This window comes from Orussus abietinus, unplaced genomic scaffold (assembly GCF_000612105.2).
Source record: "Orussus abietinus isolate OABI.00-Male unplaced genomic scaffold, Oabi_2.0 scaffold43, whole genome shotgun sequence".
NCBI classification, from domain to species: domain Eukaryota; kingdom Metazoa; phylum Arthropoda; class Insecta; order Hymenoptera; family Orussidae; genus Orussus; species Orussus abietinus.
In genome coordinates this window covers 667936-694752 of record NW_019394351.1, presented here as the reverse complement: position 1 = coordinate 694752, position 26817 = coordinate 667936, and the positions used below count along the sequence as shown (strand labels likewise).

At 41.4% G+C, this 26817-nt stretch overlaps 2 protein-coding genes across 3 annotated transcripts; one reads left to right on the top strand and one right to left on the bottom strand.

Annotated features, from left to right (window-relative positions):
• The first annotated feature begins 1273 nt into the window (after positions 1-1273).
• LOC105703660 (Y+L amino acid transporter 2) lies at positions 1274-20455 on the top strand. 2 transcript variants are annotated; one of them, XM_012432194.2, is made up of 12 exons: positions 1274-1496; positions 7056-7306; positions 8675-8921; positions 10323-10448; positions 13499-13637; positions 14657-14780; positions 15438-15638; positions 15715-15789; positions 16030-16189; positions 16336-16428; positions 16667-16722; positions 17309-20455. In XM_012432194.2, exons 2-12 carry the CDS (start codon positions 7061-7063, stop codon positions 17309-17311), a joined length of 1470 nt encoding a protein of 489 aa, XP_012287617.1. In that variant the 5' UTR covers positions 1274-1496; positions 7056-7060; the 3' UTR covers positions 17312-20455. The 2 variants fall into 2 exon arrangements, with proteins under 2 accessions (XP_012287617.1, XP_012287616.1); XM_012432193.2 differs by lacking the exon at positions 16667-16722.
• Positions 20456-20577: 122 nt separating this feature from the next.
• LOC105703657 lies at positions 20578-26555 on the bottom strand. The gene is made up of 9 exons (XM_012432192.1): positions 26057-26555; positions 25592-25720; positions 24803-25288; positions 24161-24462; positions 23259-23696; positions 22666-22921; positions 21965-22305; positions 21205-21450; positions 20578-20852 (listed from the first exon to the last, which is right to left on the bottom strand). Exons 1-9 carry the CDS (start codon positions 26172-26174, stop codon positions 20610-20612), a joined length of 2559 nt encoding a protein of 852 aa, XP_012287615.1. The 5' UTR covers positions 26175-26555; the 3' UTR covers positions 20578-20609.
• Between the last annotated feature and the right edge of the window lie 262 nt (positions 26556-26817).

The following is a 26817-nucleotide window of genomic DNA, read 5'->3' as shown; positions in this document are numbered from 1 at the left end:
GACATTTTCCTTTTACTTTTGTTCTCTCTTGCAGGAATTTCTCTCTAGATCTGGACTGGTCTCGGTACACCTGGGCAGGTAAAAAAAGATCCTTGAAAGAAGTCCCTCCGGCATTGTACTCCGCATTTTTGTATTATTTTTCTTCTTTCCTTGCGTAGACGAGGGTAGACGAGATTTTGTGGGAAAAGAGAGAGACACTAGAGGATAGGATAGTGGATGACCATGACCTCGGTATTAATTTCGCTCCTTGATAATAATTTCACAATTAAGAGGGATCCTCGAAAACCCCGATTCACAGGTTTCCAAATAAATCGCATTCCCACACGATCATCTAGAAATTAAATTAATACATTATTCATGCGCATAGGAATAAAACCCATGATACGTATTCAATGGCCTCTCCGAAGGCCTCGACATTCACAAACAGTCGTTAATTACTGAAAATTCGACGACGACCCAGTGGAGCATGCAACACCCACGCGCAAATTAAACGTAGAAAAATATATACCCACACTGAGAAAAAAATGACATTAACCTAAAGAAATATATTTCTTTGTATAGTACCAATTTTCTAGATTCGGGGAATAATTACATCTAACACAAATAAATTGTCATAATTCCGAAAAAAAAAAATATGGTGCATCCTATTTAGTCAAGTTTACTTCAGTCATTCTTCGAATTGACAAAATACTTTCTTTGGCACTGATTAAAGAAATATTGTTTTCGCTCAATGAATTTTTTTCCTCAGTGCAGTATTGTACCCAGCTTTATATTCAAAGCTTAATAGTTATGTTTTGAGTATACAACACCCGGAAGAAAGGGGCCGAAATTCCCGATCGAGCGATATAACCCGTGACATAACGGTTAACGCTATAAACGTGCTGTATCATTGTATGCCGGTACTATGGCCCCTCGATAAATTCGACAAAAAGCCGGATTGTCGACGTGACAGGTGCACTCACCTCTTTACACCTTCTCGAAATTTTCCTACCCCGCTACAAGTCGCGTTTCGCTGACAAAAGTGTAAATCATAAGAAATTGCGGAAGCGCGGAGCGATTGCATTCTCAAGATTCATTACTTTGGTGCGTGCGCACCCCGCGGAAAGCGTCGCGCGTCGCCGTGGCAACGGTTACAGCGCGAGGGAGCGAGTCGCGCGTCGCCATGGCGACGGGGGTGCAGCGCAGGGGCGGTGCGCAGGACGCTTGGCCCGCGGGAGCGCGCGAGGACTCGCGCGCGGCGCCAGACCCTCATTCGGCCCGGGACCGCCGCCGCGAGAGGTGCTTTCGTTCCACCTCGCTCTGGTTGGCGCATCCTGCGAGTCGTAGGGCGAACCGGGGGAAGTTCTCAATCTGAGAGGTTAGCCCGAGGCGCGTCCCTCGCGATCGAACGCCGGGAATTCCGCGACATGGACTGTGCGTAACGTCGGTCTCACCTTATTTCCTTCCAAAGACCGTGCCGGCTGGGATATCGACGCACAGCTCGCAAGAATAAACAGGTAAGTTCTTTTGAGTGACAAAAGCGATGGTAAAGTTCAAGAGTATTATAAAAATGGTGAAATATACGAGTACTATAAAAATGGTTAAATTTAGGAGTACTGGGCTCATCTGGAATGCAGTCGGGATAACTTTCCTTGGTTCTCAAATGAGAGAAAAAAAATCTCAGTGGGATAAAAAATGAAGCCAAGAAAAAAAGAAAACTCTCCGATCACCTCTAGAAATGTCGAAGTCGAAGGGGGTGAATTTGAAGAAATGTTTTGCTGGGTCGGTTGGTTGTTGATTTTCTTTTCTTTTTCCTTGGTCTAGTTGATTTCAAGTCGAGACCATAGCGACTGATCTGCACGCGGATCTCCAACGTGACATTCACCCAGTCCTGTATTTGGGGATAGGTTATGTTGGTTATGATGATGAAGACGTCATGCCGCGACATGTTGCCATGCACGCATTTCGGTCGACATATTCTCAAGTACAAGGGTTAATTATTATAAAAGCCGAGCGGTGAGTCTTTTCGTATAATTAGATGTTTTTTAGCGCATTTGGAAACCAAGGGAAATGATCTTTGCCGGATTTTAGGGGAGAAAATTTTCCAACCAGCAACCTGCAAGACTCCTAAATATTTTATGATTTTGTCAATATGTCGTTTAACACGGTAATCGAGTTTTGTAGACCACCTCCCATTTTCTTTTTTTTTTCTTCTTCCTGGAGCAATTGCGACTTACATCATTCACCTCGGGGGGAAGTATCGCGAGAAGTAGGTGACGCATTATCGGCGAATATCGAGCCCTGGGGATATTTCATCATCTTCGTTTATTACCTTGGTAATAATTCAGGAAAAAACCCTGAGAGACTTACTGCCAGTGAGGAAGGAATTTAGGGTTTGACTCTGCATATGGCAATGTGTAAGTTGGAGTTCACTTTGAAATTCTATTAGAAGGGATGAAAATCCGGAGGCGGAAAGTCGCATTAGGTATGTGTCGCACTGAGCGCGGCGCGTCGTCGCGTCGAGGATGAAAAAAAAAATCCAAATTGCGGCGGAAATGATACACGGCTTTAAACGAAATTATTATTGGTTTTCGATTCGACGCGACGACGCGCCGCGGTCTGTACGACACCCGACGGGGTCAGTGGGACTCCGACCTTAAGGCCGGTGTCCACGATCGAGGAACTTCGATTAAAAAATTCATAGACAAATCTTCGAGTTTCGTCGTGGACCCCTCAAAGTGGTGTTTCCCGTGAAACCGTATTTAAAAAACTGTCGGAGCATTTAACGAAGGTCATGCTTGTCGAGAGGCTCGAAAACTGAAAATTACCCAACCCTGCCCACCACAGGGAAAAATAAGTCCGCCGGTAGTTGTAGCGTTAATAAATTCGCAGATTCGAGGCCGAGCCTCTCGATCGATAATTAGGATTTAGTAAATCCGGAATTTTGGAGGGAGATGTAGTCATTGACGGGGTTGCTTTTTTATCGTGGACACCGGGCTTTACTCGGGTACGGGGAGCCACGTGGTCTTATTGATTTTCCCGACGCCAGCGCGCGCGCCACCGGCGGAGGCGACGGCGGTCGGCGGAACTAATGGACATGGCGGCACCCCCTCATGCATCTTGGAGGACCCATTAATATCCCAGGACACTCGTGGACGGACTAAAATTGCAATCCTTACGCGGGTAAGGTTTAAGATTAAAGTAACAACTAGGGCACGCCTTTCTCCATTGAAGGAAATAATTAAAAGGTAAAATGATCGGAGGTCCATGGGCGGTCCTGTTCCAAGAATCACGACGAGAAGACGTGATCATTGCCTAAACAATTGATACGGTTAGACCAAGACTATCCCTACGAACCCTGTACAGAAACGGCCCTTGGTCGAGGATCATAGAACGGAACACTTGGATCCATTTTATATACCTCTCCTTGAGGATTATACACATGGTTTTTTACAATAAGCCAATTAATATTCTGTAAATGTAAAAAAAATGTAGACTTGTCAATAGTAGATTCGCCTCGGTAATTTATCCTTTTACACTATGTTGGCGCTTTTTCATGCTACTCGCATTTAAATCCGTTGCAATCCTGATGCGGATACGGTTACAGATTAGAGAAATAACACTAGGGGAGATGGGGACGCATGTCGCGCCATTTCTTGACGCAATCTCGATGAATGTGTTGTCTATGTCGGGGGCGCGTCTCGGCGCGGGTCATTGGAATCCCCCGGCCAACGCAATTAATCAACGATAAATGACAATGAGTCTTACGCCGACTTTTAACGTAATCGTTCCGCTCCGCCGTGTACAACGGAGGAGATAAGGGGAATAAGAACGGAGGAAGAATACTTGCGACCTCGGGAGGTCGCGGCGCCCACCTGCGAAATGCGAGGATAACCTCAAATGTCCACGTGGGCGTGAAGGATCCGATTTCAAGGAAATAATTGCAGGGTTTTAAGGCGTTCCTTTTGCCCATTTGCATCATTATATATACGCTCAATTTTATTCGTCACTATCATTCAGCCTGAAATCTGGCTTCTTCGTACTTCCTTATGATGGGTTAGTCATTCTATATAAAAATGTCAATATAACAGTTTAAGGTTGCAACTGGAAATTCCTTGAATTTTTTAGTAACCAATGGGTGAGGTTCTGAAAAACGCATAAAACTTGAAATATCTACGTATCTTGACCCGCTGATTACGAATATGACTGCTAGGGATATCTGATAATTTTCACGTTATTCCGATTAGTGTGTAGGTTTCAGAGGAAAAAGTTTCAGACAAAAGTTGTAGCTCTTGGAAGAATACATCTTTTATGTTTTGCACATTTTCTTCTAAAACCGTTAGTTTTCGAGAAAAATTTAATATATCCCTGTAGTTCCGTACGTTCCAATGAGCCGATAACCTCTAATGTCGACGTGGGCGTGAATGTCGCATTAGGAGGAAATTTCGGGGGGAAGATATTAGAGCGATTTAATTATTACGAAAATTCTTCTGGGTTTTCTAGTTACGGATAACCTTTAACGCCGGCGTGGGAGTGAAGTTCGGCGTTCGAGTGAACTGAGGAAGGAAAAGATAAGGCCATGTGGTTACAAATAGTATTTTGTTAGTTCTTGCAGTAACGGATAATCCTTATCGGCGTGAGTCTCGAATTGCGAGTGAATTTTGTAAAGAAATGGATAAAACCGTATCAAAATTATAACGAACCCTTTTTTTTATTATTATTTTCCGTTCCGCAGTATCGACGTCTAGTCGCCAACTTGACTAGTGTCTTCCATTTTTGAATTTCACTATAACGGATAATTTTAAACACGTCGATGGACGCAGAGTTAAAAAAAAAAAAAAAGAAAAGTAAATTTGAAAAAGGTCGGGCGACGATAAATGTCGGACCTCTTGTTTGCCTGGTTTAGGCAGTTCTCTTATCGAGAAAAAAACGTCGAAAAAGCGTTCGTTTGAATACCTGGCTCGATAAACGTTGACATCTTGATTGCGAAGGAGGAGACTTCTCGGTGGGGCCGATAAAGGTCGTTCGATAATTTCCGATAACAGAAGAAGCCCAGGTGAAAAAGATTCCCATTACGTCGGAGGCTTGGTTGAAAATGCTAAAAAGAAAAAAAAACCTCGATTTAAAACTCAGGGCAAACTTTACAGAATTATCTTACCTGTGGGGGAAATGCAATCAAGAAACTCGGTAGAGTTTCGAGCCAAATACATTTCTGAGCGAGTGAAATAGTACCGGATAACTCTACCACCTTTGATTATTAGAAACGATAAAAAAGTCTGGATTTAAATCCGTTGGTACAGATTTAAAAGGAAATTCCCGGATGTGGGAAAAAGCGCTGGCGAAGTATTCCAGGATAACTCTAAGGGCGATAAGTATGTACCCGGATATACCTCTAGGCGTCTTCCGCAGCGGAGCCGCAGCGTTTCCGGGAGGAAACTCTGCGTCGGGTACGGATTTATACTCGGGAATTTCTAATCGCGTCATGTACCGCCGAGTCGAGGAAGGACGAAATTCGAGTCACGCCGGAGATATATCGGCCGGATAACTCGCAAAGGATCCGCGAGAGGGCTGACGCAACACCGCCGTCCGTTGCGTGTCCTAGGGGGGCCGGGGTGGTCGACGGCAAAGAAAGGAACAATTTCGTCGCCGTTACCGCCCGTTACTGGCTATTGTCAAGGGTTAACGAGAAACGCATGTGAGAGAGGGAGCAGAGAGAGAGAGTGACGCAATCTGGATATCCATTGCGTGTCTTGATACGACTCGGGGTGGATAGAAGCGGAGAAAGAAATAATTTAATCTGATGTGAATTTATAAAAAGAGGATGGTTCAACAGACTTCAATGTTCGTTATTCGCTGTTATCAGGAGTCCATGTAAAACATCGAAGCAGTGGGACGCGACGTGTCGGGTTCTTGTGTCCCGGTGCTGTTCGAGAGAAATGTTAGTAAAAATGAGGAGTAACATTGGATTTTGATTGGTATTATTTTCTTTTACTAGTATTGCGCTAAATGGCATACCAAATACGTCGTCTTCGTAGGATAATTGTAAAGAAATCGAGGTCAAACTCCGGAAATCCTCTGGATTCGTGCTTTTCGAGGCCCTAATTCACTGCAGAGGGATTCACTGCGCCATCTGTGATTTCCGTGTCAACTAATTTTTCTCCCCGAGACCATCGATTTATCATAGCAGCGCGTAAGACAATTATTTTTTTGCCTTTATTCCATTGAAATGCGAGTTCATTTATTACCTTTCATATCACCTTAACGTCCGTTATCTCCCATTTTTTGAGGTTAAACACGAATGGATGCAGGAGCCAAGTCGAGCTCGCTTCCCCTACGTGGCGAAACCCTCTGCACTTTCTCGTCGGAATAATGGAGGATAAAAGAACATTAGGATGTGTGTGTGTGTGCGTACGTGCACATATATGTGCAGGAGAAGCAGTAGGAATGCGAGAGTATAATATGGGAATACCGGTTGCTTCGACACTGGGGTAGTAGAAAGGGTGCTTATGGGGAAAGAAATGGGGTACGATCGGAGCAGCCCTATGTACTTCGTGTACTCGTGAAACAGGCCATGAAGTAAATAAAAACCGAGGGAAGCTTCCGGAGTGCACTCCGCTTTAATTGGAGTGCTTGTATCTGCATTTGTATTTACGCTGCGTGTGAACGTATGTGTATCGATACACAACGTACATACATATAAGGGGGGCTAATATATATATATATATATAATGTTTTGTAATAGTACTCAAGATACTGCCGAATAATTATACAGAGTGGGGGCGATCGCTGTTTGATATCGATTCTTTAACCCTTCGAACACGGAGCCATTTCAACATAAGGGCGAAATTCCTCTGACCGTGCATGCAATATTGGACCAAATGTCGGGCGCCTTTAGGCGCTCTTAGTAGCCATAGGGTTAAACAACGTTTCTGTAGGTTATCACGGTAGTACGGCGAAGTGAACAATAAGTTGTTTCTGTTGCAAAGAAAAAAAATATATATATACGTTATCAGAGTCATATTGATCAGTTTATCAGCATTTTCGGGGTGTCTCTAAAATCAGTTTTTCCATTGCAGGAAAGATGTCGAAGTCAGGGAGCGTTAAGGATGGAGAGAAGGGTCCCTACGACCCGGTGCCGACCGGCGGCGAGGGCGACGAGAAGGAGATCAAGCTCGAGGCGAAGATGTCCCTGGTGAACGGAGTGACAGTCATCGTGGGGTCCATCATCGGATCCGGTATCTTCATCAGCCCTACGGGAGTGTTGAAATACACCGGCAGTGTTAACGCCAGTCTGCTCGTCTGGACGGCCTCTGGGATCTTCTCCATGGTACGGCGAACCCCGTGTCTGCAGGGTGCATTTTCGTTTTTATTTCCAGGAATGAAACGATCGTGAAAGGGTAGTCTCCCTGGAAGGTTTGCCAGCCATGGAGATGACGATACGTGCCATCGATTTCCTCGGAAAACCAAGAAAACCCGGAAATGCATGGTGCAAGGTGTATTTTCGTTTTTATTTCCCGGAATGAAGCGATTATGAAACGGTAGATTAACTTGGTAATTTCCCTGGAAGGTTTGCCAGCCACGGAGATGCCGATACAAATCATCGATTTCCTCGGAAAACCTGGAAAATGTGAAAATGCATGCTGCAAGGTGCATTTTCAATTTAATTTTCAGGGAAGAAACAACGGAGGTATACATTCGCTTTTGGATTTTCTCTGCAAGATTTGCGAGCCATAGAGACGTCGATACGTGTCGTCCATCTCCTTGGAAAACCTGGGAAATGCGAAAATGCAGAATGCAAGGTGCATTTTCAATTTAATTTTCAGGGAAGAAACAACGGAGGTATACATTCGCTTTTGGATTTTCTCTGCAAGATTTGCGAGCCATAGAGACGTCGATACGTGTCGTCCATCTCCTTGGAAAACCTGGGAAATGCGAAAATGCAGAATGCAAGGTGCATTTTCGATTTTATTTCCAGGGAAGAAAACAATCACGGAGGGATATATTCACCCTGGAAGGTTCACGAGCTGATACGTGTCATCGATTCCCTCGGGAAAGCCTAGAAAACCCGGAAATGCACAGTGTAGATTGCACTATATAGCCATGTACATTGGACATGTACATTGAAATAGACTCTGCACCCGATATTTGCGAATCAGCAGGTCGTCCGGAAGTTACGTCGAAATTGTCGGTGTTATCTCTCCAGGATTTTACGACATGAACGCGAAATTGCAAAATCAGGGCAGAAAGATCTGCCGACACGCGAGAGCGCACATATAGAAGAGCGATTTTTTTTTTTTATTAATTCAAGCTTGCAGATTTTTATGTAACGTTCCTACATATATAAAGACACATGTAACGATAAAATACTTTTCTTCGAACCGGGTGCACCGAATCGTTTGAAATTTTCCTAGGTTAATATTAAGGCTCTAAGGGAGGTCTTGACACTCATCTTTTATAAAAAAAATTCATAAAATGTTTACAAATAGAATAAATTAAATTTTACGAGTATCAGGATATTCCTCAGGGCCTCCGCATTCGCGTGGGGAAAATTCAAGGGATTTTATACGGCCAGAAATAATTCATAAACGGATGTTACTTTCGTATCACCTTAAGGCACATGTTTGAGAGGTCATTTGAATATTGTAATAAGTTTAAATGAAATTAAGGCGATTAAAGACGACACTCGTTTTCGCAGGTGGGAGCCTACTGCTACGCCGAGCTGGGCTGTATGATAAGGAAGTCGGGAGCAGATTATGCCTACATTATGGAAACGTTCGGGCCTTTCATGGCCTTCGTTCGGCTCTGGATAGAGTGCATGATCGTTCGTCCTTGCAGCCAGGCCATAGTTGCCCTAACCTTCAGCATCTACGTCCTTAAGCCGGTCTTCCCGGACTGCGATCCTCCCGAGGATGCCGCGAGGATGCTCGCCGCTTGTTGCATATGTAAGTCGAGGGTACATACACTTAACAGAGAATCTAATTTCCACTCTCGATAGTGGGAAAGATCGAAAATATTCCACGGAGATTTTTTTAATTTTTTTCTTACCGCTCGTTGCGCCCCCTTTGGGAGTTCCTTGTAATTAATCCGGCGCCGATCCGCGCATAGGATTCAATGTAGAACGTAACCGCGGGACCTTGATTGCAGATTGGTTGCATGCGCAAACTCGGCACCATGGTGAACGGACGCAATGGCCGCGCAATCTCGATCGTCGATTTTAGTCCTGTCGAGGGATCGATAGGCCCGACTCGGGCTGAAAAGTCAAGTAGACGGTCGCGAGCTGAGCACGAGGCGTCCTTTCCACGGGAAAAATTCCACGTAGACACGAGGGACTGACGCAACATCGCGTCCAATTTCGTGATGTGCCTCGGTCGCTCCGTCCCTCTTCCGCCATCTTGCCGCGGCTCGCCTCGTTCCGCTTCCTCCGGTCCCGGATCCGCTCGTCTCTCTCGCTTACGAGCCCGGCCGGTTCCCCGAACCGATGCTAAAGATCGCTCGTTAAGTTATTAGATTATATTTGATCGTATTCAGTCGGAATTACGGCCTTTGATTAGCCAATCATGGCCTTTTAACCCTGCGATTCTTTCCCAGGGTGCCCAAAAGCCCGGCCGCCATCTTGGATCGTGCCGTGCCGCTCTCGTGCCTTTTCAAGCGTTATTCCGTTAATTACTCCTATTCATAGATGATTTTCCCGGGAGAATCGTATTCTGAGATACTTGTTAATTATTCCTCTTTATAATCTGTGCATGGTTATATTACTTAGATGCATTATCGGACTGCGATTGGCCTTTTAAGTTCTTCGATTCTTTCTCGGAGCTCCCAAATGCCCGGCCGCCATCTTGGATCACTACGCGACGCTCGCGCGGCTTTTCGAGCGCTACTTTCTTAAATATACCTCACGTTCGTGCACAGTTTTCTTGGGAAATCGTATCCTGGGATACTCGTAGGTTTTTCTTTTGATATTGTGCACAGGTCCCGTTGTTTAGACGCGAGGAAGTAACCGCAAAACTCGATAGGCCAGCCACACTCGGCCGATGAATCTTTTCGAGCGAACCTGCTCGTTGACCGCTAAATGACAGGAAGATGCCAATCTCACGCATATTCCTTTCCAATCCTTAAGTCTCCGTCTTTTCCATTCCATTAATTATTATTCCGTTTGAAATGATATACTTCTCCCGCCGTTTTAGAGCTTCAATATGAAAACCTCAAGAATTTGTCGTTAACATTGCGAATGTCAAAATGTTTGTAGATGTATTATTTGTGGGGAAATGGGACACGGATTTCTTTTTACGTTTAATAATATTTGTATACATGTAGATGATCTTATACTGGAATTTTTTATACAGGTGTCCTGACCTTCATCAACTGTTGGGATGTCAAATGGGCGACGAGAGTGCAGGACATTTTCACCTATGCAAAGCTGCTGGCGCTTTTTATCATTATCATCGCCGGAGTCTATCAATTGTTCATGAGTAAGTGTTGCATTTCGTCCCTATCGACTACTTAGTTTTATCAATATGTCATTTTATCTGTAGATAGCGTCCTCAGACCGGAGACAAAGCCTAAGGTTTGCAGTTTTTATCTTTTTTTCTTAATGACTTCGCCATCTGCATTTCAGATCGCCAATCAGGCTCGTTTTTAAAGTCAAATTCAGGGTTTATCATTATAATTAGCAGCTCGTCAAAAGTTCATTAGTGTCATATCTCGTTCATATCAACGATTCGCTTTATCAGTTCGTCGAGTGGGCAAGAAAATTACTCGTTAGCGATTTTTATCCTTCTTTCTTAAGGCGATGTCAAAGCGGCGATTTAATCAATCCGAAGGGTTAACAATAAATGCATAATTATGGAAATTTTATCCAAACCACGTGTACCGAATCGAACTTCAAACTTCACAATATGAACATGAAGGTTCCGACATCCGTGAAATTTGTATAAAAAATTTTAAAAATGCTTATACATGCATATAAAAAAAATAATAAAATTTCACGGGCGTCAGGATCTTCCTTAGTCTTCATATTCAAGCGATTGACACTTAGGATGCAACTTTCATATCGCCTTAAGTCCACCGTCTACTTATCGAGCCGATAATTCGGCTCGTACTCGAAATGAAAACTAATAGTTTTTCTTTCTTTTTTCGGAAAATAAAAATATTTGCCATTCGACGTCCCGCCTCGACCTCTCAGTCCATCCGATGTCTCTTGTTCTTGAAATGTCATGCATTTGCATATTCTCTTCTTTAGCTAGACATCGGGGGATCTCAGATTACCAGGTTTAAGACCTCGTGGCTCGTGCTCCGAACTTGTCCTGCATTTTTTTTTTTTTTTTTCTTTAACATAGTTCAATCTGAATATGTTAAATGCGTATATCGTAAATACAACGCGGTGCGGATGTGTTTAATTTTTTTTTATATTACCCTGTCTTTCTTTATCGAAAAATCGAAAGTGTCAAGAGAGTCGTCCTCGAGTTCTTCGATCGGAAGAAACGACCAGAGCTGAGACGTCCTCGTCTGATCCTTTCAAACATCTTCAAGGAAGTCCCTGAGAAAATAATTAGTTGCAAGAAACAATTATTCCATTGCGAGGAAAAAATTAATGTTTATTTAAAATAATTTGGCGTACTCAGTGTGACGTTTCCTCGGACCCATTTAATCGGAGAGTTCTATTGGTGGATTCTAGTGATGGATATCTCTTTCAGTCAATTAACTTTTTTTTTTTCCTTAACGTAGTTCAATCTGAATATGTTAAATGCGTATATCGTAAATACAACGCGGTGCGTGTGTGTTTTTTTTTTTTTTATATTACCCTGTCTTTCTTTATCGAAAAATCGAAAGTGTCAAGAGAGTCGTCCTCGAGTTCTTCGATCGGAAGAAACGACCAGAGCTGAGACGTCCTCGTCTCGTCTGGTCCTTTTAGCAATCTTCGCATACCGGACGAGGAAATTAGCTCAATCAGAAAGGTGGTTAAATACGTATATCGTATAATACAATGCGCCACTGTTGCGCAAATAATTGTTAAATTGGTCAACTCAACTGGCCAAACGACTTCCAAGTACATGCAACCGTCGTATTCCGACCCGAGAAAAGACTCGTCTCGCATTGTCAATAGATAAGTCGTATCTCGAGTCGAAATTTTGATATTATACTTCATGATGTATACTTGATGATTGTTATGCTAATTGCACATATATACACCAGAAAGTTAAACAATGGGTATAACATTTTTCTAACCGAGTGCACCGAATAATTTTAAACTTTAACTTTTTCTTCGAAAAATGAAATCTCTCGAGTTTCAAGACCTTCGATGAAATTTTTTCTTCTAAAAATGAAATGTCATGAATTTCAAGACGTTCAATTCTTTTTTTTTTTCGAAAAATGAAATTTCGTGAGTTTTAAGACGTTCAATTAATTGTTTTTTTTGTTTCGTCGAAAAATGAAATTTCGTGTGTTTCAAGACCTTCGATGAAATTTTTTCCTTCGAAAAATGAAATTTCGTGAATTTTAAGACGTTCAATTAATTTTTTTTTCTTTTTTTTTTCGAAAAATGAAATTTCGTGAGTTTTAAGACGTTCAATTAATTGTTTTTTCTTTTTTTTTTCGAAAAATGAAATTTCGTGAGTTTCAAGACCTTCAGTGAAAATCTTTTTCTCAGTGTACTAAGAATGTATGAATTTTATTAAGTATTTTTAACGGTGTCGAGAGAGAGAACGACTCGGCTGGTTAGCAGTCTGCACCTTTCCACCTTTTCCTTTCTCACTCCCTTTTTTCACCTGTCAAAGAAACCGCGTTTCACCTGTCAAGTCAATTTAATCGGACTTAATCGCGTCTCCATAACGGGGTCGAGAAACCCACCTCGGTTTCACTGTTTTGCAAGAAACAATCGGTTGTCGAGTTTTTTTTTTTATCTCTTTCCCTCCTGCGTCCTTAACCCGGATTATGTGTCGTTAAATATAAAAATAATAATTTACACAGGCTAATAAATAACCAGGTGGAAGTACGTGACTGGGGAAAGAGCTGGCATTAAGTGCCGATTTTAGAAAAATAGAAAGAAGAGAGGGGAAAAATGTGAGAGACTCGTGCCTCTCTTTTAAGACTTCGTTATGGAAGTATTTGCAGTACTTAAAGTGTAATAAATAAAATATGATACTTCAGGTATTAAGGATGTGTAATTAATACTTGAAGTACATCTGGAGGACCATCGGGGGCCAAGTTAATAATTATTAATAGTAATACGCGTTAAAATTACATTAAGATCAATTTTAAGAAATGATACTTATCAAGTACACCGTGGGAGTATGAACTATTATCATTTGTTATATGAAGTGGATATTTCACTGTAAAGAAAAAAATGTACAGTGCTTCAAATGTTATGAAATACTATATACTATGTATAAAAAAATACTATATACAGAATATTATATACTAAAATATTATAAAAGCTTGATATAATACTTGAAGGGCCACTTGTCCTGATTGAGGCAGTAATTAATTTAAATTTCTAAATTTCTAATCTCCAAATTTCCAGAGCACACGGAGCACTTCACCTTCGAGAATTCCAACACGGAAGTGACGTCAATAGCTCTCAGCTTCTATTCGGGCCTCTTCGCGTACAATGGGTGGAATTACTTGAACTTCATCATAGAAGAGCTGAAGGACCCAGTGAGGTACGGTAATTAACGAGGTGCATCCTTAATTATTCCATCGAACTTCCCCTATCACCTTAATTTAAGTTCCCAGAAGCCGCTTATATCCCTTAGATAAAGAATTAGTCAAGGGCGGAAAAATATGCTCTAGTTAAGCTCCTTACCGGCGACATTCGGATGGGAAGGATTATTGCCGGCATTACTGCAATCCCGGGACGGTCAATGGAAAGTTAATTATATTTCAACGATCACGTGATGTCTGTCAACGATCGGTAATTCTTGATAAGCCATTCACGCGGAAGAAAAGACATTTGCACGTTTAGCAAAGGACAGCACGGCTGATAAGGCGTTTCTAAATTTCGTTTCAGGAACCTGCCGAAGGCGATCGCGATATTCTGCACCTTGTGACGATTTTTATTTTGGTTCCTTCCTTTTTTTTTAAGCGTTTCTAAAATTCGTTTCAGGAACCTGTCGAAGGCGATCGCGATATCTTGCACCTTGAAGGCGGTTTTTATTTTGGTTCCTTCCTTTTTTTAAAAGCGTTTCTAAATTTTGTTTCAGGAACCTGCCGAAGGCGATCGCGATATCCTGCACCTTGTGACGGTTTTTATTTTGGTTTCTGCCTTTTTTAAAAACGTTTCTAAATTTCGTTTCAGGAACCTGCCGAAGGCGATCGCGATATTCTGCACCTTGTGACGGTTTTCATTTTGGTTTCTGCCTTCTTTTAAAAACGTTTCTAAAATTCGTTTCAGAAACCTGCCGAAGGCGATCGCGATATCCTGCACCTTGTGACGGTTTTCATTTTGGTTTCTGCCTTTTTTTAAAAACGTTTCTAAATTTCGTTTCAGGAACCTGCCGAAGGCGATCGCGATATCCTGCACCTTGTGACGGTTTTCATTTTGGTTTCTGCCTTTTTTTAAAAACGTTTCTAAATTTCGTTTCAGGAACCTGCCGAAGGCGATCGCGATATCCTGCACCTTGTGACGGTTTTTATTTTGATTTCTGCCTTTTTTTAAAAACGTTTCTAAATTTCGTTTCAGGAACCTGCCGAAGGCGATCGCGATATCCTGCACCTTGGTGACGGTCGTCTACGTCTGCACGAACATCGCCTTCTACACGACCCTGAGTCCTGTCGAGGTCTTGGGCAGCGAAGCAGTTGCAGTTGTAAGACCATACGTCGGCTTAACTTGGTTCTTGTCCGTGGAAAAACTCGTAATGACTCGCAATGTCGACGTAAAAACTGCCGAGAAAAGTATTCGTGGCCGTGGATGATGAATTGGCCGTCGATATCTCAGCTGAGCGTACTACACTGTGCGGAGAAAAAATCACTTCCTATTCTGAGAAAGAAAATTTACACCGTTAAAAAAAGAAAACAGTTCAATTTAATAGATATTATTTAATTGTTTAATTTAAGAATTTCATTGAACGGTTTAATTTAAGAATTTCATTGAACGGTTTAATTTAAGAATTTCATTGAACAGTTTAATTTAAGAATTTCATTGAATAGTTTATTTTACCCATTTCATTCAACAGTTTCATTTAACCGTTTCATTTAACTGTTTCATTTAACGGTTCAATTCAATGAATTAATTTAACTGTTCAATTCAATGAATTAATTTAACTGTTCAATTCAATGAATTAATTCAACTGTTCAATTCAATGAATTAATTTAACTGTTCAATCCAATGAATTAATTTAACTGTTCAATCCAATGAAATAATTTAACTGTTCAATTTAACGGTTTGATTTAACCGATTATTCAACTGTTTAGTTTAACAGTCTGATTTAAGATTTTAATTTAATGATCTCTAATGTTTCCAGACGTTCGCCAATCGGCTGTTTGGCGTGATGGCTTGGACTATTCCAGTCTTCGTGGCCCTATCGACCTTCGGAGCTGTCAATGGAATCCTATTGACATCATCGAGATTGTTTTACGCCGGAGCTTGCGAGGGTCAGATGCCGGAGATCTTGACGATGATCCAAGTTTCGCGATTGACCCCGACCCCTGCGGTCCTTTGTATGGTAAAAACCGTTTTTCGCAAATACTGCGCCTCCATCTTCGACAAATGTCTAATTAAGCCAATGATCTCCGTTTCAGGCTTTGCTGTCAATGTTATACCTGACTTCGTCCGATATCGTCGCATTGATAAACTACGTGGGATTCGCCACCTGGGTAATTGAAAAATTTCACTTAGTTATTAGAAAAAAAAAAAGAAAGAAAAAAGTGGCAAAACGGTCGTACATTTTGGGACTGCGAAGATCCTACATTTTGGAAATGAAATGGCCTTGTACGCTTAAGAAACACTGTCCCGAGATATATGAGCGAGAGTAAATATTTTCCTATGTGTATATATATAGTTTATGTATAATTTATTTATCTCTCTTTTTTGTTAAACCGTTTCTTTCATTCCAGCTAAGTATAGGCGTCTCTGTACTCTGCTTGCCGTGGCTGAGATGGACTCAGCCGAATCTCCCGAGACCCATTAAAGTGAACTTAGCATTTCCAATTGTTTATATCATCGCTACTTTGTTCGTGACGGTGATACCTATGTACGCCAGCCCGGTAGAAACAGGTGATACATGGTCTTATTTAATAACGATCACTTAAGAAAATAATTCCGCACAATCAACGGATTTTATTTATTATATTATATTATAACAATTAACGGATTAAACTCCTGATAACGGTGTATTAAATCCCTTATCTATTTATTTACAGGGTATGGCTGCCTTATGATCTTCTCCTCTGTACCTGTATACTTTGGCTTCATCGCGTGGAAGAACAAACCGAAATTCTTCCAAGACTCCGTCGGTAAGTCCATCTGATGTTCCAGAGTCGAGAGGATCGATTAGAATTTTTTTAATATTTTTTTTTTTAATTAACAAATATACACACTTAAGGAATCCGTATACAAGCCCTCTCGTACGCGATTATTATATTTAATAGTTCCTTCCCGAATGACCTCTCGTTTATGCTGAATGGATTTTACTTATGTTACCGACATTTACAGTTTATGCTTAATTGTTGTTTAACTCGTGTATTCCAACAGGCTCCGTGACGCAAAATTTGCAGAAGGTGATGGTAGTCGTCCGGCCAAACGTGAAGGTTCAAAATACACTATACATATTTTTATATTAATTTATCGAGATATCACGCATGATTGGCGCTTCGTTTTCTAGTCCTGCACGTATCTGCCCTACCGACACGCATTATCACATCATTATCGCGTTATCACGTATCATAATTATAAGTTCTGCACCGCACAACACCGAGATACTTCCTCACGCTAATTGACTCCGTAAACGATGATAAACAAATGTATAACGTCATTATATTAACCGATTAAGGCTCTTATCAATACATCTAAGGTAACGCGCACTAACACACCTTTGTCACGTGACTGCAGATTTTTATTCTCGAATCGAGTGCGTTAAATTGTTGTAAACTTTGCTACGTAAATATTGAGGCTATGAGGAAGGTCCTGAGACCCATGAAATTTCGATGTACCTTCAGATTTGTTTTTTAAAAATTTGTATAAGAAATGATATCTCATGGTTGTGAGGATCTTCCTTACAGCCTCCATATTCGTATTGTACGGTTCAAGGGAAATTTTCATAAATGAGATTGGACGCCACTTTCGTATCACCTTAACAGACAATTGTTAACATTTCTCTCGCAAACATTGTTGCAGTAAGCACGACGAAATTCCTGCAGAAGGTGATAATGGTCGTCGGGAAAGCGAAGCCTGTTCAGGTGTAATCAGGAGGGAAGAACAGGTGGCTTTCAAGCACGCCGTAAAAAAGGATGCCGAAAACGAGGAACAACCAGGAACAACCATGAACAACCGACCCAGCAACGAAGAAGGTCCTTGTGAAGAATATTCTGGACTCGGACTTTGGGCGTTCATCAGACAAAATTCAGCCATGGAGAGATGGAGGCCCATACGTCTCGAGTATATTTTTAAGACACATCGAGGAACTTTATCCAACGCTGTTAAAACTCCTTCGATTTGGTACAGCATGCCGGACGTGCGCAGATATTTTTTTTTTATTTCAAGGCTCGACATTTAAATACCACTTGTACAATAATTCTGGGGGAAGTAAATGAGGCCTGGTTTGCTGTACGGAAATCTCTGGGACTTTTAACATATCGATCGGTTATGATCGAAAGAACCAGGCGGGTCTTAAGTAGATCTCGACCCTGAAGAATCGCTCGCCTAATCGGACGCCGTTCGTTTTAGTTCGCTCGTATTCCGTTCTTTACCCAGTATTAAGACTCCGACGTTAAGTACGTTAAGTGATCGCTGACTCGACTGAAATGGCCTACCAAGTATCTTTCGTTAATATAGTCGTAAATAGTGATAAAGCCTCGTTTCGTTTAGACTTAAGGGGATGCTGAAGTCGGTCCAGAGGAGCGAGTCGATCCGCGCGCCATCTGGACTACGAAAGAACGAGGCATTACCGATTATCATATCCGAAGAAATATGTATAATGTATACTAACTACTACGCCAAGTACTGCGATCGGTTACATACTTTTCCTTATTTTATACTGAAATTTTGAGCGAAGTTTTTATATACACTTGGCAAGTACCGTATTATTACGTTTTTCTTTTCTTATACTTTTCTACGTTATATTATGGTATATTTAATATATTTAACAGCGTTAAAACGCTATTGAACAATTTTATTATGGAAGTGAGTCTCGTTGGTAACAGAATCTGGATTTATTTTTATCCTTTTTTTTTATTTCAATATTGTTTAGATAGTACTTCCATGTATTTTTTAATGGACTCGTAAATCGTCTTTCGTCGATAATAATGGGAAATTTCAGCATCCTCTTAAATTCACGGGATCCCTCTGCACTGATAAAAAGAATGTCTCCGAATGAAATATTCATTGGGAGTATTTTGTTAATTGAAATAATTAGTTGACTCAAACTGGAATTCTTTGAATTAACGAGATATTTCTTTGTCGCCGCTTAGAGAAATATTTCTTGGGGGAATTTCTTTTTCTCGGCGTGGGATGCTCAAAAGCCTTCACTACTTCGCAGTTCTCGTTTTTTCCTTCTAGCCTGACTTTACAATTTACCGGTAAACCCGTAGCGACTTCACTGTTATTTATATCGTAATTAATCAATTAAGTCTTAAATGATTTAAGTTTCTAACTGTTCGCATCGTTCGTCTTTGAGGGCTCGCAGAAACTTCGGCGAGAGAGAACGTCGACTTTTTAGATGGATTCCTTCTTGCAGAGGGAGATCTAGAAGAACAAAGAGATGTATAAAGTCTATTCATGTACAGGAAGGGGAAGAACACAATGACAGTACTACCTAGCGTTATTGTATCCGAGTTTTGAAGTCAACGTACTTGTATACAAGATGCAAAGGAGTCAAGGATTGCTCACATTTTGTATGTTTTATTTTAGACTCATCCGTCAGACTTTTTCTAGAAAATATCGCAAAGCAAATGTGGTAAAAATTCCACGCCAGCTATAAATATTACAGTAATAATTATACAATTTGAATGAAACAATCGGATAGCGAAATCCTTCGCAATATAAAAGGTCGGCCAATATGGGATTTTTAAGGAAAATGTATTTTAAAATCGCCTAGTATGGGCGCTTTCTTTCCGCGTCTTCCGCCGCCATCTTGAAAAGTGGCAACGGTTCTCTTGAAAGCATGACTAATTAATAGTGATCTCGAATTGGAATAGTGGGCATACAGTAAATATCACGTAAAAAGTTGAGTAGAAAGCCGGAAAGTGAGGAAGTCTGCGATTTTTCCCTTCAACTTTCATAAATCTGCAATATCTTCATTCTTGGTGTCAGCGAACATGGCGTCGTTTTCGATGTGTATTATCATTAATCCGTAAAAAGAGCAGCCTAGCTTGTTTCCTTTGCATCATTCTTGTATACATACACTCAGTGTACATACTCAATGTTTCCGCAAACAGCGAGACAGGGAAAGAGAGATTAAACTGCGAAGGAAATGTTTAGAAAAGCGATCGCATAAAATTCCGCCATTCCGATGTACAGTTAATTAGGCTTTAAAAGAGATAGAAATCGATCGACTGATTTTGAAATTGGATCCGATAGCGGATTGCCTCGGTCTTTCCTTGTCTTGCAACTAATTAAGGAGAAACCAAAACCAAAAAGGAAAAAAAAACAGGAAAAATGTAATTACGCGGACGCCGTGCGATGGATTTTTCAACATACTGCCATAAATGTCAGGGAGCGACCGGAGCATTTAAAAAGGACCACATTCCGTTTGTCGACCATTCCCCTGCATTTCAAGGACGTGTAGAGACCGTCTTGTTAAAAACAGGCACACAAGCGTGACCATGAAGTAGTATAAGGAGATATAACGCCAATCGGTTCCACAGAAAGCGGCCCCAAAATCTCAGATTTTCCCTGGTCTAACGATGCGAGCGCCACTTGCGGAAAACGAGGGAACTCCCAGCCTATGTTACCAAACATCTACCGACGTAAATCACCTAAAATGCTTTTAATCTTGCAATTAAGGTGCACAAAGGCATGGCATTGCATCTCCTTATACTACTTCATGCTTCTATCAATACTCAGCGGACAATAAGATATATCGACTGAAGGTATCGACCGGTTAATCAGTAGCGAGAATCAGAGAAAGAGAGAGATGTAGAGTCGAGTTTTGTATTACTCTTACGTTCCAACCCTTGTATTTTGGAGATATTTGTATTTTGAAGGCGTCGCATGTAAATGCTCTTGTCAAGGAACGCAGTGGGAGTAGCTTAGGATCTGAACGAGGCGGACCTAGAATAAAATCACAGGACTGTGACAATATACGCGCATATGTATGTATTCAAACTGAACACCTAGTTGATGTATTTCCAAAACCTTTGTACCTTAAGTACATAAGTTCTCGACTGAATGTTCACAAAAGTACGGCCCTAAGGGAGAGCTGAAGCGGTGGAAAGATTAACCTCTTCCCTTCTTCACGTTTAATGGCTTGAAATTTAATCTAAAACCGAGTGACTCTGTTGATCTCCACTTCTTCGTCCTCTTCTCGTATGGTCTCCTCGGTTTGGCTCAACCTTGGACTTGAACAACGCGAAGGATAAGGTTCGTTAGGTCCTCTTCTGTTTGGAGACAACCTCTCTTCCACATAGACATCGGTTTCCATACACCCTTCGTCCCCGAAGACGATCCTGGGCTTTTCGAGGTGCTTAGAGTGCCTCATATCTACTCTGGACCTGCCTTGGACCTAAAAGAATCCATCCTCACTATCTAAAATCTATATTCTCCTTAAGGGGGTACGAAAGTGGCGTCAATGATGTCTGTATGAAAGTTTTGCGTGCACGGAATCGTTTTACATTTTACAGGGTGAACACTGAGCCCCCAGTTTGGAGAAAATGTTTTATAAATATTTTCATTATATATAATATTAATATTATATGATATTTTCACGTTTTTATGTATTGAATGACCCTTTCGTACCACCTTAAAGTGTTCCTGCTTCTTCGGTGGAGAATGGCGGACATGAATGCCTCCCCTACAGATACGACATCGCCTGTGCAGGACGGGACGGCATTGATGTCTCCCAGTGTACCTTATACCTCTGTATCCTGAAGGGCTCGCGAATTCAGATAAGAGGTCTCGATTTCTCGCATCTCGGTGTCGAATCCGTAATTCTTGCATCCCCTGGCTCCTTGTCGATTAATTCGAGGACTTCTTCCAGAACTTGGGATCCTTGGATTGGGACTTGAAGTTCCATAGAAATCAAGGCACCTTGATGGATGAAGAGTGGATGTACTGCCTATCCCCCCAGCAGTGTGGATGTGGTCGTAAAGTGCCTGTCGCGACTGTTAATAAATAAATTATAAATCGCAAGAATCATCCCTTAACCGTAAAGAATCGTCCGAAGTTGGTAATGTCTACATAAGTGGGCCTTAAGGTGGAAGAAAATGGTCATTCCCCACAACGAGCCGAAAAGGGATTTTCCTTTAGAAAAATGAAATTTCCAGAGTCACCAATACCTGTATTAGGATCTCTATAATTACTTTATAATGTTTCTAATTATCCGGTGCACCCAGTTTGGAGAAAAATGTGAAATGATATTTAGACTGTTGGATGTATACGGAATGACTCTTTCATATCACCTTAAGGTGATTCTGTACATATGAAAGGTGAAAATATTGGTAACACTTTCTCCTTAAGATCCACTGGTCTACAGGTACGTCAACGGGTGTTTACAAGGTGTTTACAATGTATTTACAAGGACTCGTGGAAAATTTCGAGCGGCTAGAAGAAAGCGGGTGCTCCAGGTCCAGGACGATGGTTCCAGGACTTTGTGTGAGGACTTTGCACGATCCTGACCTGTCTGGCCAAGGTATTAATTCTAGGATCGAGCCCCACGTCGACGGTCTTCATCCTTTGGGAGATGTCCTTTTCCCTAGCCAGATGCCTGACCATGTAATAAGTCCTGGGGATCAGGACGCCGATGATGACGATGTATCCTGTCGCGATGGTGCCGACAGAAACCACCGTGTCCCTGGCTTCCGGTTCCACCAGGACGAAACATGTTATCCAAATTGCCCAGACAATGGACAAACCGATGACCGTGGCAAAGAAGCACTTTCCTTCTCGATAGTTCCTCTGGATCTGGGTGATGAAGCAGCAGACGACGAAGAGCATCACTAGGAGGAATATGTCGTACCCTGGAAACGGTGGATAATGATTTTCATTATCTTAAGGCGAAGCGAAAGACGTGAAGTCTCATCGACGTCGGTAAACTGGATCCTTGTAAATACCTACGTTGCCGACGTTGGTATTTATATTGAGAGCTGTGTCGGATTATATTAAGTATTTTACTAAATGGCGTACTCGATATGTCGTTTCCGTGTAATTATTACAAAGAAACCGAAGGAAAACTGAAGAAATAATCTGGAGTCATGCTTTCCGAGGCCCTAATTCACTGCAGAGACACCCTGCGCCATCTGGGATTTTCATGGCAAACTAAACTTTCATTCCCTTGAATGTTCCTAAACTATTACCGACTACCAAGTTTCTTCAGTTACCCAGAAGAGCGATGAAGGTGAGACTCCTGGCGACGTCCTGAGACCCGACCTCCTTCATCGCGAAGTACGTCGTGGAGATGGAAATTTGGACACCGGCCACGAAGAACACCATGAGACCCTGGAGATACCCATTAATGTGAGCTGTGAATACTCCTCCTGTAGAAAATGCGAGGAAAAGCGCCCTGGACAGCATCACGGAGAAGACGAAGCCGAAGGACAAGGTCGAGACGAAGATCTTCCTGGAGTTGAGGTTCTCCTATACATAGACCAAAGAATTTATTTTTTGTTATTTATTTCTGTTAAGAGGGTGTATCGCGAGTTCACGTTTGGCACAATTAAACTACGCTTAGTAGAGTTAATAATTTTTTCCCGACTTTTTAGACATTTAGTTAGAGAGAATTAAAAAATGTCATAGAACTAGAACTTGCGTTGTCCTGATGAAATAATTGTTATGTATTCTCGCCGCAAAAAAAACAAAAAAAAAACAAAAAAATGAAAATACGGACAATAGTATCGCCATCTTATTTCCAAGTGATTGCGATTGATGAAATACAATTTCTTGCCAGGGAAATGAATTATTTCCCTAGGTGTACCTGACCCACGGTTTCGTCCTCCATGCAGAATGGTATCACGCTCGTCAGGGTGAACATCGTGGCGAGGATCAGGATCACCGTCAGACTAGGATTCCCATCCAGCACTTCGTCCAGGAAGAACCTGAAGAGAACAAACGCCAGGATGACCACGCAGGCGAAGGTCCCGCAGACGACCATGGTGAGATAAATCGGTATCCAGCTTCCAGGCTTCAGGGTGCCCCTCTGTTTCAGGACCCTCCCCTCGCCGCTCCTGGGGCTCAGGATCCTCTCGAAATTCCGGCACTTCCGGCAACTCTTCGCCAACTTCTTCAGGCAGAGATTCGGCATTTTCGAACTGTTCCCTTCGGAGGAGACTCGAAGTTTCGTCGGCTCTATCCGGTAACCCTCCACCCTGGAGAACGTCTCCGGGCCCATTTTCCTGCCCACCGAGTAGTGTACCTACAGTTCATAATTTCTTGGTTAAAGCGTAATTACTGTGCCATATCGAAATTACCATAACCCGAGAATTTCTCGAGAAACCTCCACTTGAAACAATATTCATGCGCCACTAATTATTTTTTACGTCAAGGTATTTTCAATATTTTTTTTATAAATTATGAAATTTCTTTAGTATCGGGACCTTCCTTAGAGCCTCCACGTTCACGTTGTAAAGTTTGAAACGATTTAGTACACCCAGTTCGGAGAAAAGATCCATTTACGATTTACCTTTCACATCCCCTTAAGGCGGTAGGAAAGTCGCCTCAAGGAGGCCTTCTTTATGATACTTTTCTCTGGACTGGGTGCACCGAATCGTTTGAAATTTTACAATGTCAATGCGGAGGGTCCGAGGAAGGTCCCGACACCCACGAAGTTTAATTTCTTTTTAATAGAACGTGGTTTAAATATTAAGAAATTAAACACACCGCGTGGGCGTTTGGTAGGATATGGAGGGCCTCGTAGACTTCGGGGATTCCCAGCTCGCTCTTCAGCTTTGAGCTGAACCTCGGTAAAGCACAAGCCTGCCCATGAGGACAAATTCGTTTCTGGAGTTCCTGAAGAGTCTGTGCTATCTCCACAATGGCTCGTCCGATACTGAGGAGATAAGGCGAATGCATGGCAAATTGGCCAGCTGTTTGCAAGAAGTCGTCCACCGAACGGAATTCTCGGAGCAAGTCGAAGCCGAACTTGTCCTTCTTCAGGATGTACGACCCGACTGGGAGGAGATCTGAAAAAAAGGCATTTATCGTTAAAGTGATATGAAAGTGTGACATATGTGCCCATAATTATGAAAGTGGTCTAAGTCATATATTTTTTGTTTCGAAATTACATTGAATTAATTTCGTTTGAAATAATGTGGCATGAAATAACTGATAAACTCATTTTTTTTTCAATTTTGACTTAGACCACTTTCATAATTATGGGCACATATACGTACCAAAATTTCTTGTCACGTGTTTAAAGTATGAAATTATGAAGTACATAATATATATCTTTTCTGAAAGATATCATCATTGTCGAAAAAAGAAACTGTTTAACATGACAGTATATTGTTTTAGATTGTTTACCATCGACATAGGCGTCCTCGAGGGGCAGGACGACCCACGTGCCTCTGGACCCCTCGATCTTCTCAGCATCCTGGAACCATACATGGATTCTTTCCCTATTCCCCATAGCCACGATAATGGGGTTCGTCTTATTGTCCAAATCTGCGATATTGGAGTGTGCCTTTACGCAGACTCCTTCATTTTTACTGGACTCTAAAAAATGCTCCAGGAGGAACTCGGAAGAGGAGAGGACCAGATCGACGGTTTCGAATTTCGTGCTGATAAAGTCGACCATGGCGTCTATCAGCGGTCTCGAGAGATTGTACTCCTTGTAGGTGGAGATCGATAGGATGTCGAAATTATTTAGCGGTTCCAGGATCGATTTGTAGCTCTCTGGGACAAGGATCCCTAAATCGTAATGCGTAACGCAATCCAAATCCACTGCGGCCAGTAAAGCTTGTTTGTAGACCGATGTGTCGTCATGACATGTATCGTAGACTTTTATTCCTGAAATCGACATTAGAAGAAACAAAGAGAGATTTTAATGTCCATGTTGAAAATATATAAATTGTTTATCTACATGCACAATGGCGGACATGAATGCCTCCTCTGCAGATACGGCATCGCCTGTGCAGGATGGGAGGGCATTGATGTCTCCAAGTGTACCCGTAATTAAGAAAGTGGCTTAAGTGATAAATAAAAAAAACTGAATTTATCAAACACTTCGCGTTAGATTCATTTAAATTATAATAATATGAAGTTAGTGTCTGAATAATAAAAGTACATGTGTATTAATGAATAATTACTCACCCAGAACTAGACCAGGAACGTAATCGTACTTGTTTAAAGCCTGAATGACAAATAAAGCTGTCGACGCTCCTTGAAAACCATTTGGCGATGATAAGTTGCAAAAAGGTCCGTAATTTGTGTCGATAAACACTGTAGAGAGAATAATACTGAGATATCAATTCCTTATCTAAGTGTGCATTTTTAAGTATAATTGTGTTCTTAGGACACACGGTTAAAAATGTTTATGAAATCCATACACCTTTAGTAAGTAAGATTATAGTAAAATCATAAATTGGATGTCTTAGAAATGATTTATTTATAACAATGAATGTAGTTATGTGAAATTGCCCTGGGAAAAATAATACACTTCTGTAATGTATAAAGTAATGTTTATAAGTATGTATACAAAATATCGTGAAATTGATGTACCAAGTCGGAATGAAAGCAGTGTTGTAAAATTACGATATTCCTTAACAATTTACTCACCACTGATAACAGCATCTCCAGGCGAGTCCATAAGAGTATGATTTTTATTACAAGCAATTTCATTTAACGCATAAGCGCTACAAATCGCTCCCACAAGAATCCCGACATTCGCCAACATATTTCTCAAAAAGTTAACCAAATTCCATTTGACACTCGAGCCGAGATCACTTCCAAATTCGGAGAATAAAAAAATCCTGCAGAGGATTTCTAACCAAATCCCGTAAATAATAAAACCGGAGTCGGTCCTTTTTCTCGCATAAATAAATAAACAGCTCCATCCCTTCAATTCCCGATTAACATCTCTTGACCTTCCGTATAATCCAGAATTTCATCAATCAATCCAGATCGATCATCGATTGTCTTTTACAGATTTTAAGAAAAATCCACTTCATGAAACTCTCGACCAAGAGTTGCGTCTTCCCTTGGTATTTAAATTTTCTAACTTAAAGAAGCACATGTTTTATCTTTTTTTATTAATTTCCGAGGATTTGGGGAGATGTGGAAAAATCAGAGAAACCTTTTAGGAATTTTCTGGAATTTTTTACAACAGGCGATGCAGTCTTACAGATTTTCCAAAAAATCCACTTCATGAAACTCTCGACCAAGAGTTGCGTCTTCCCTTGGTATTTAAATGTTCTAACTTAAAGAAGCACATGTTTTATCTCCTTTTATTAATTTCCGAGGATTTGAGGAGATGTGGAAAAATCAGAGAAACCTTTTAGGAATTTTCTGGAATTTTTTACAACAGGCGATGCAGCCTT

Coding starts and splice junctions, on each gene's coding strand:
- LOC105703657 (XM_012432192.1), bottom strand. CDS start 26,174: ATGTTGGCGAATGTCGGGATTCTTGTGGGAGCGATTTGTAGCGCTTAT. Junction 24,463..24,802: donor CGAGGACGCCTATGTCGATG/GTAAACAATCTA, acceptor CCTTTTTTTCAG/ATCTCCTCCCAGTCGGGTCG. Junction 20,853..21,204: donor GAGCCCTTCAGGATACAGAG/GTATAAGGTACA, acceptor GGATTCTTTTAG/GTCCAAGGCAGGTCCAGAGT.
- LOC105703660 (XM_012432193.2), top strand. CDS start 7,061: ATGTCGAAGTCAGGGAGCGTTAAGGATGGAGAGAAGGGTCCCTACGAC. Junction 14,781..15,437: donor GCAGCGAAGCAGTTGCAGTT/GTAAGACCATAC, acceptor TAATGTTTCCAG/ACGTTCGCCAATCGGCTGTT. Junction 15,790..16,029: donor ACGTGGGATTCGCCACCTGG/GTAATTGAAAAA, acceptor CTTTCATTCCAG/CTAAGTATAGGCGTCTCTGT.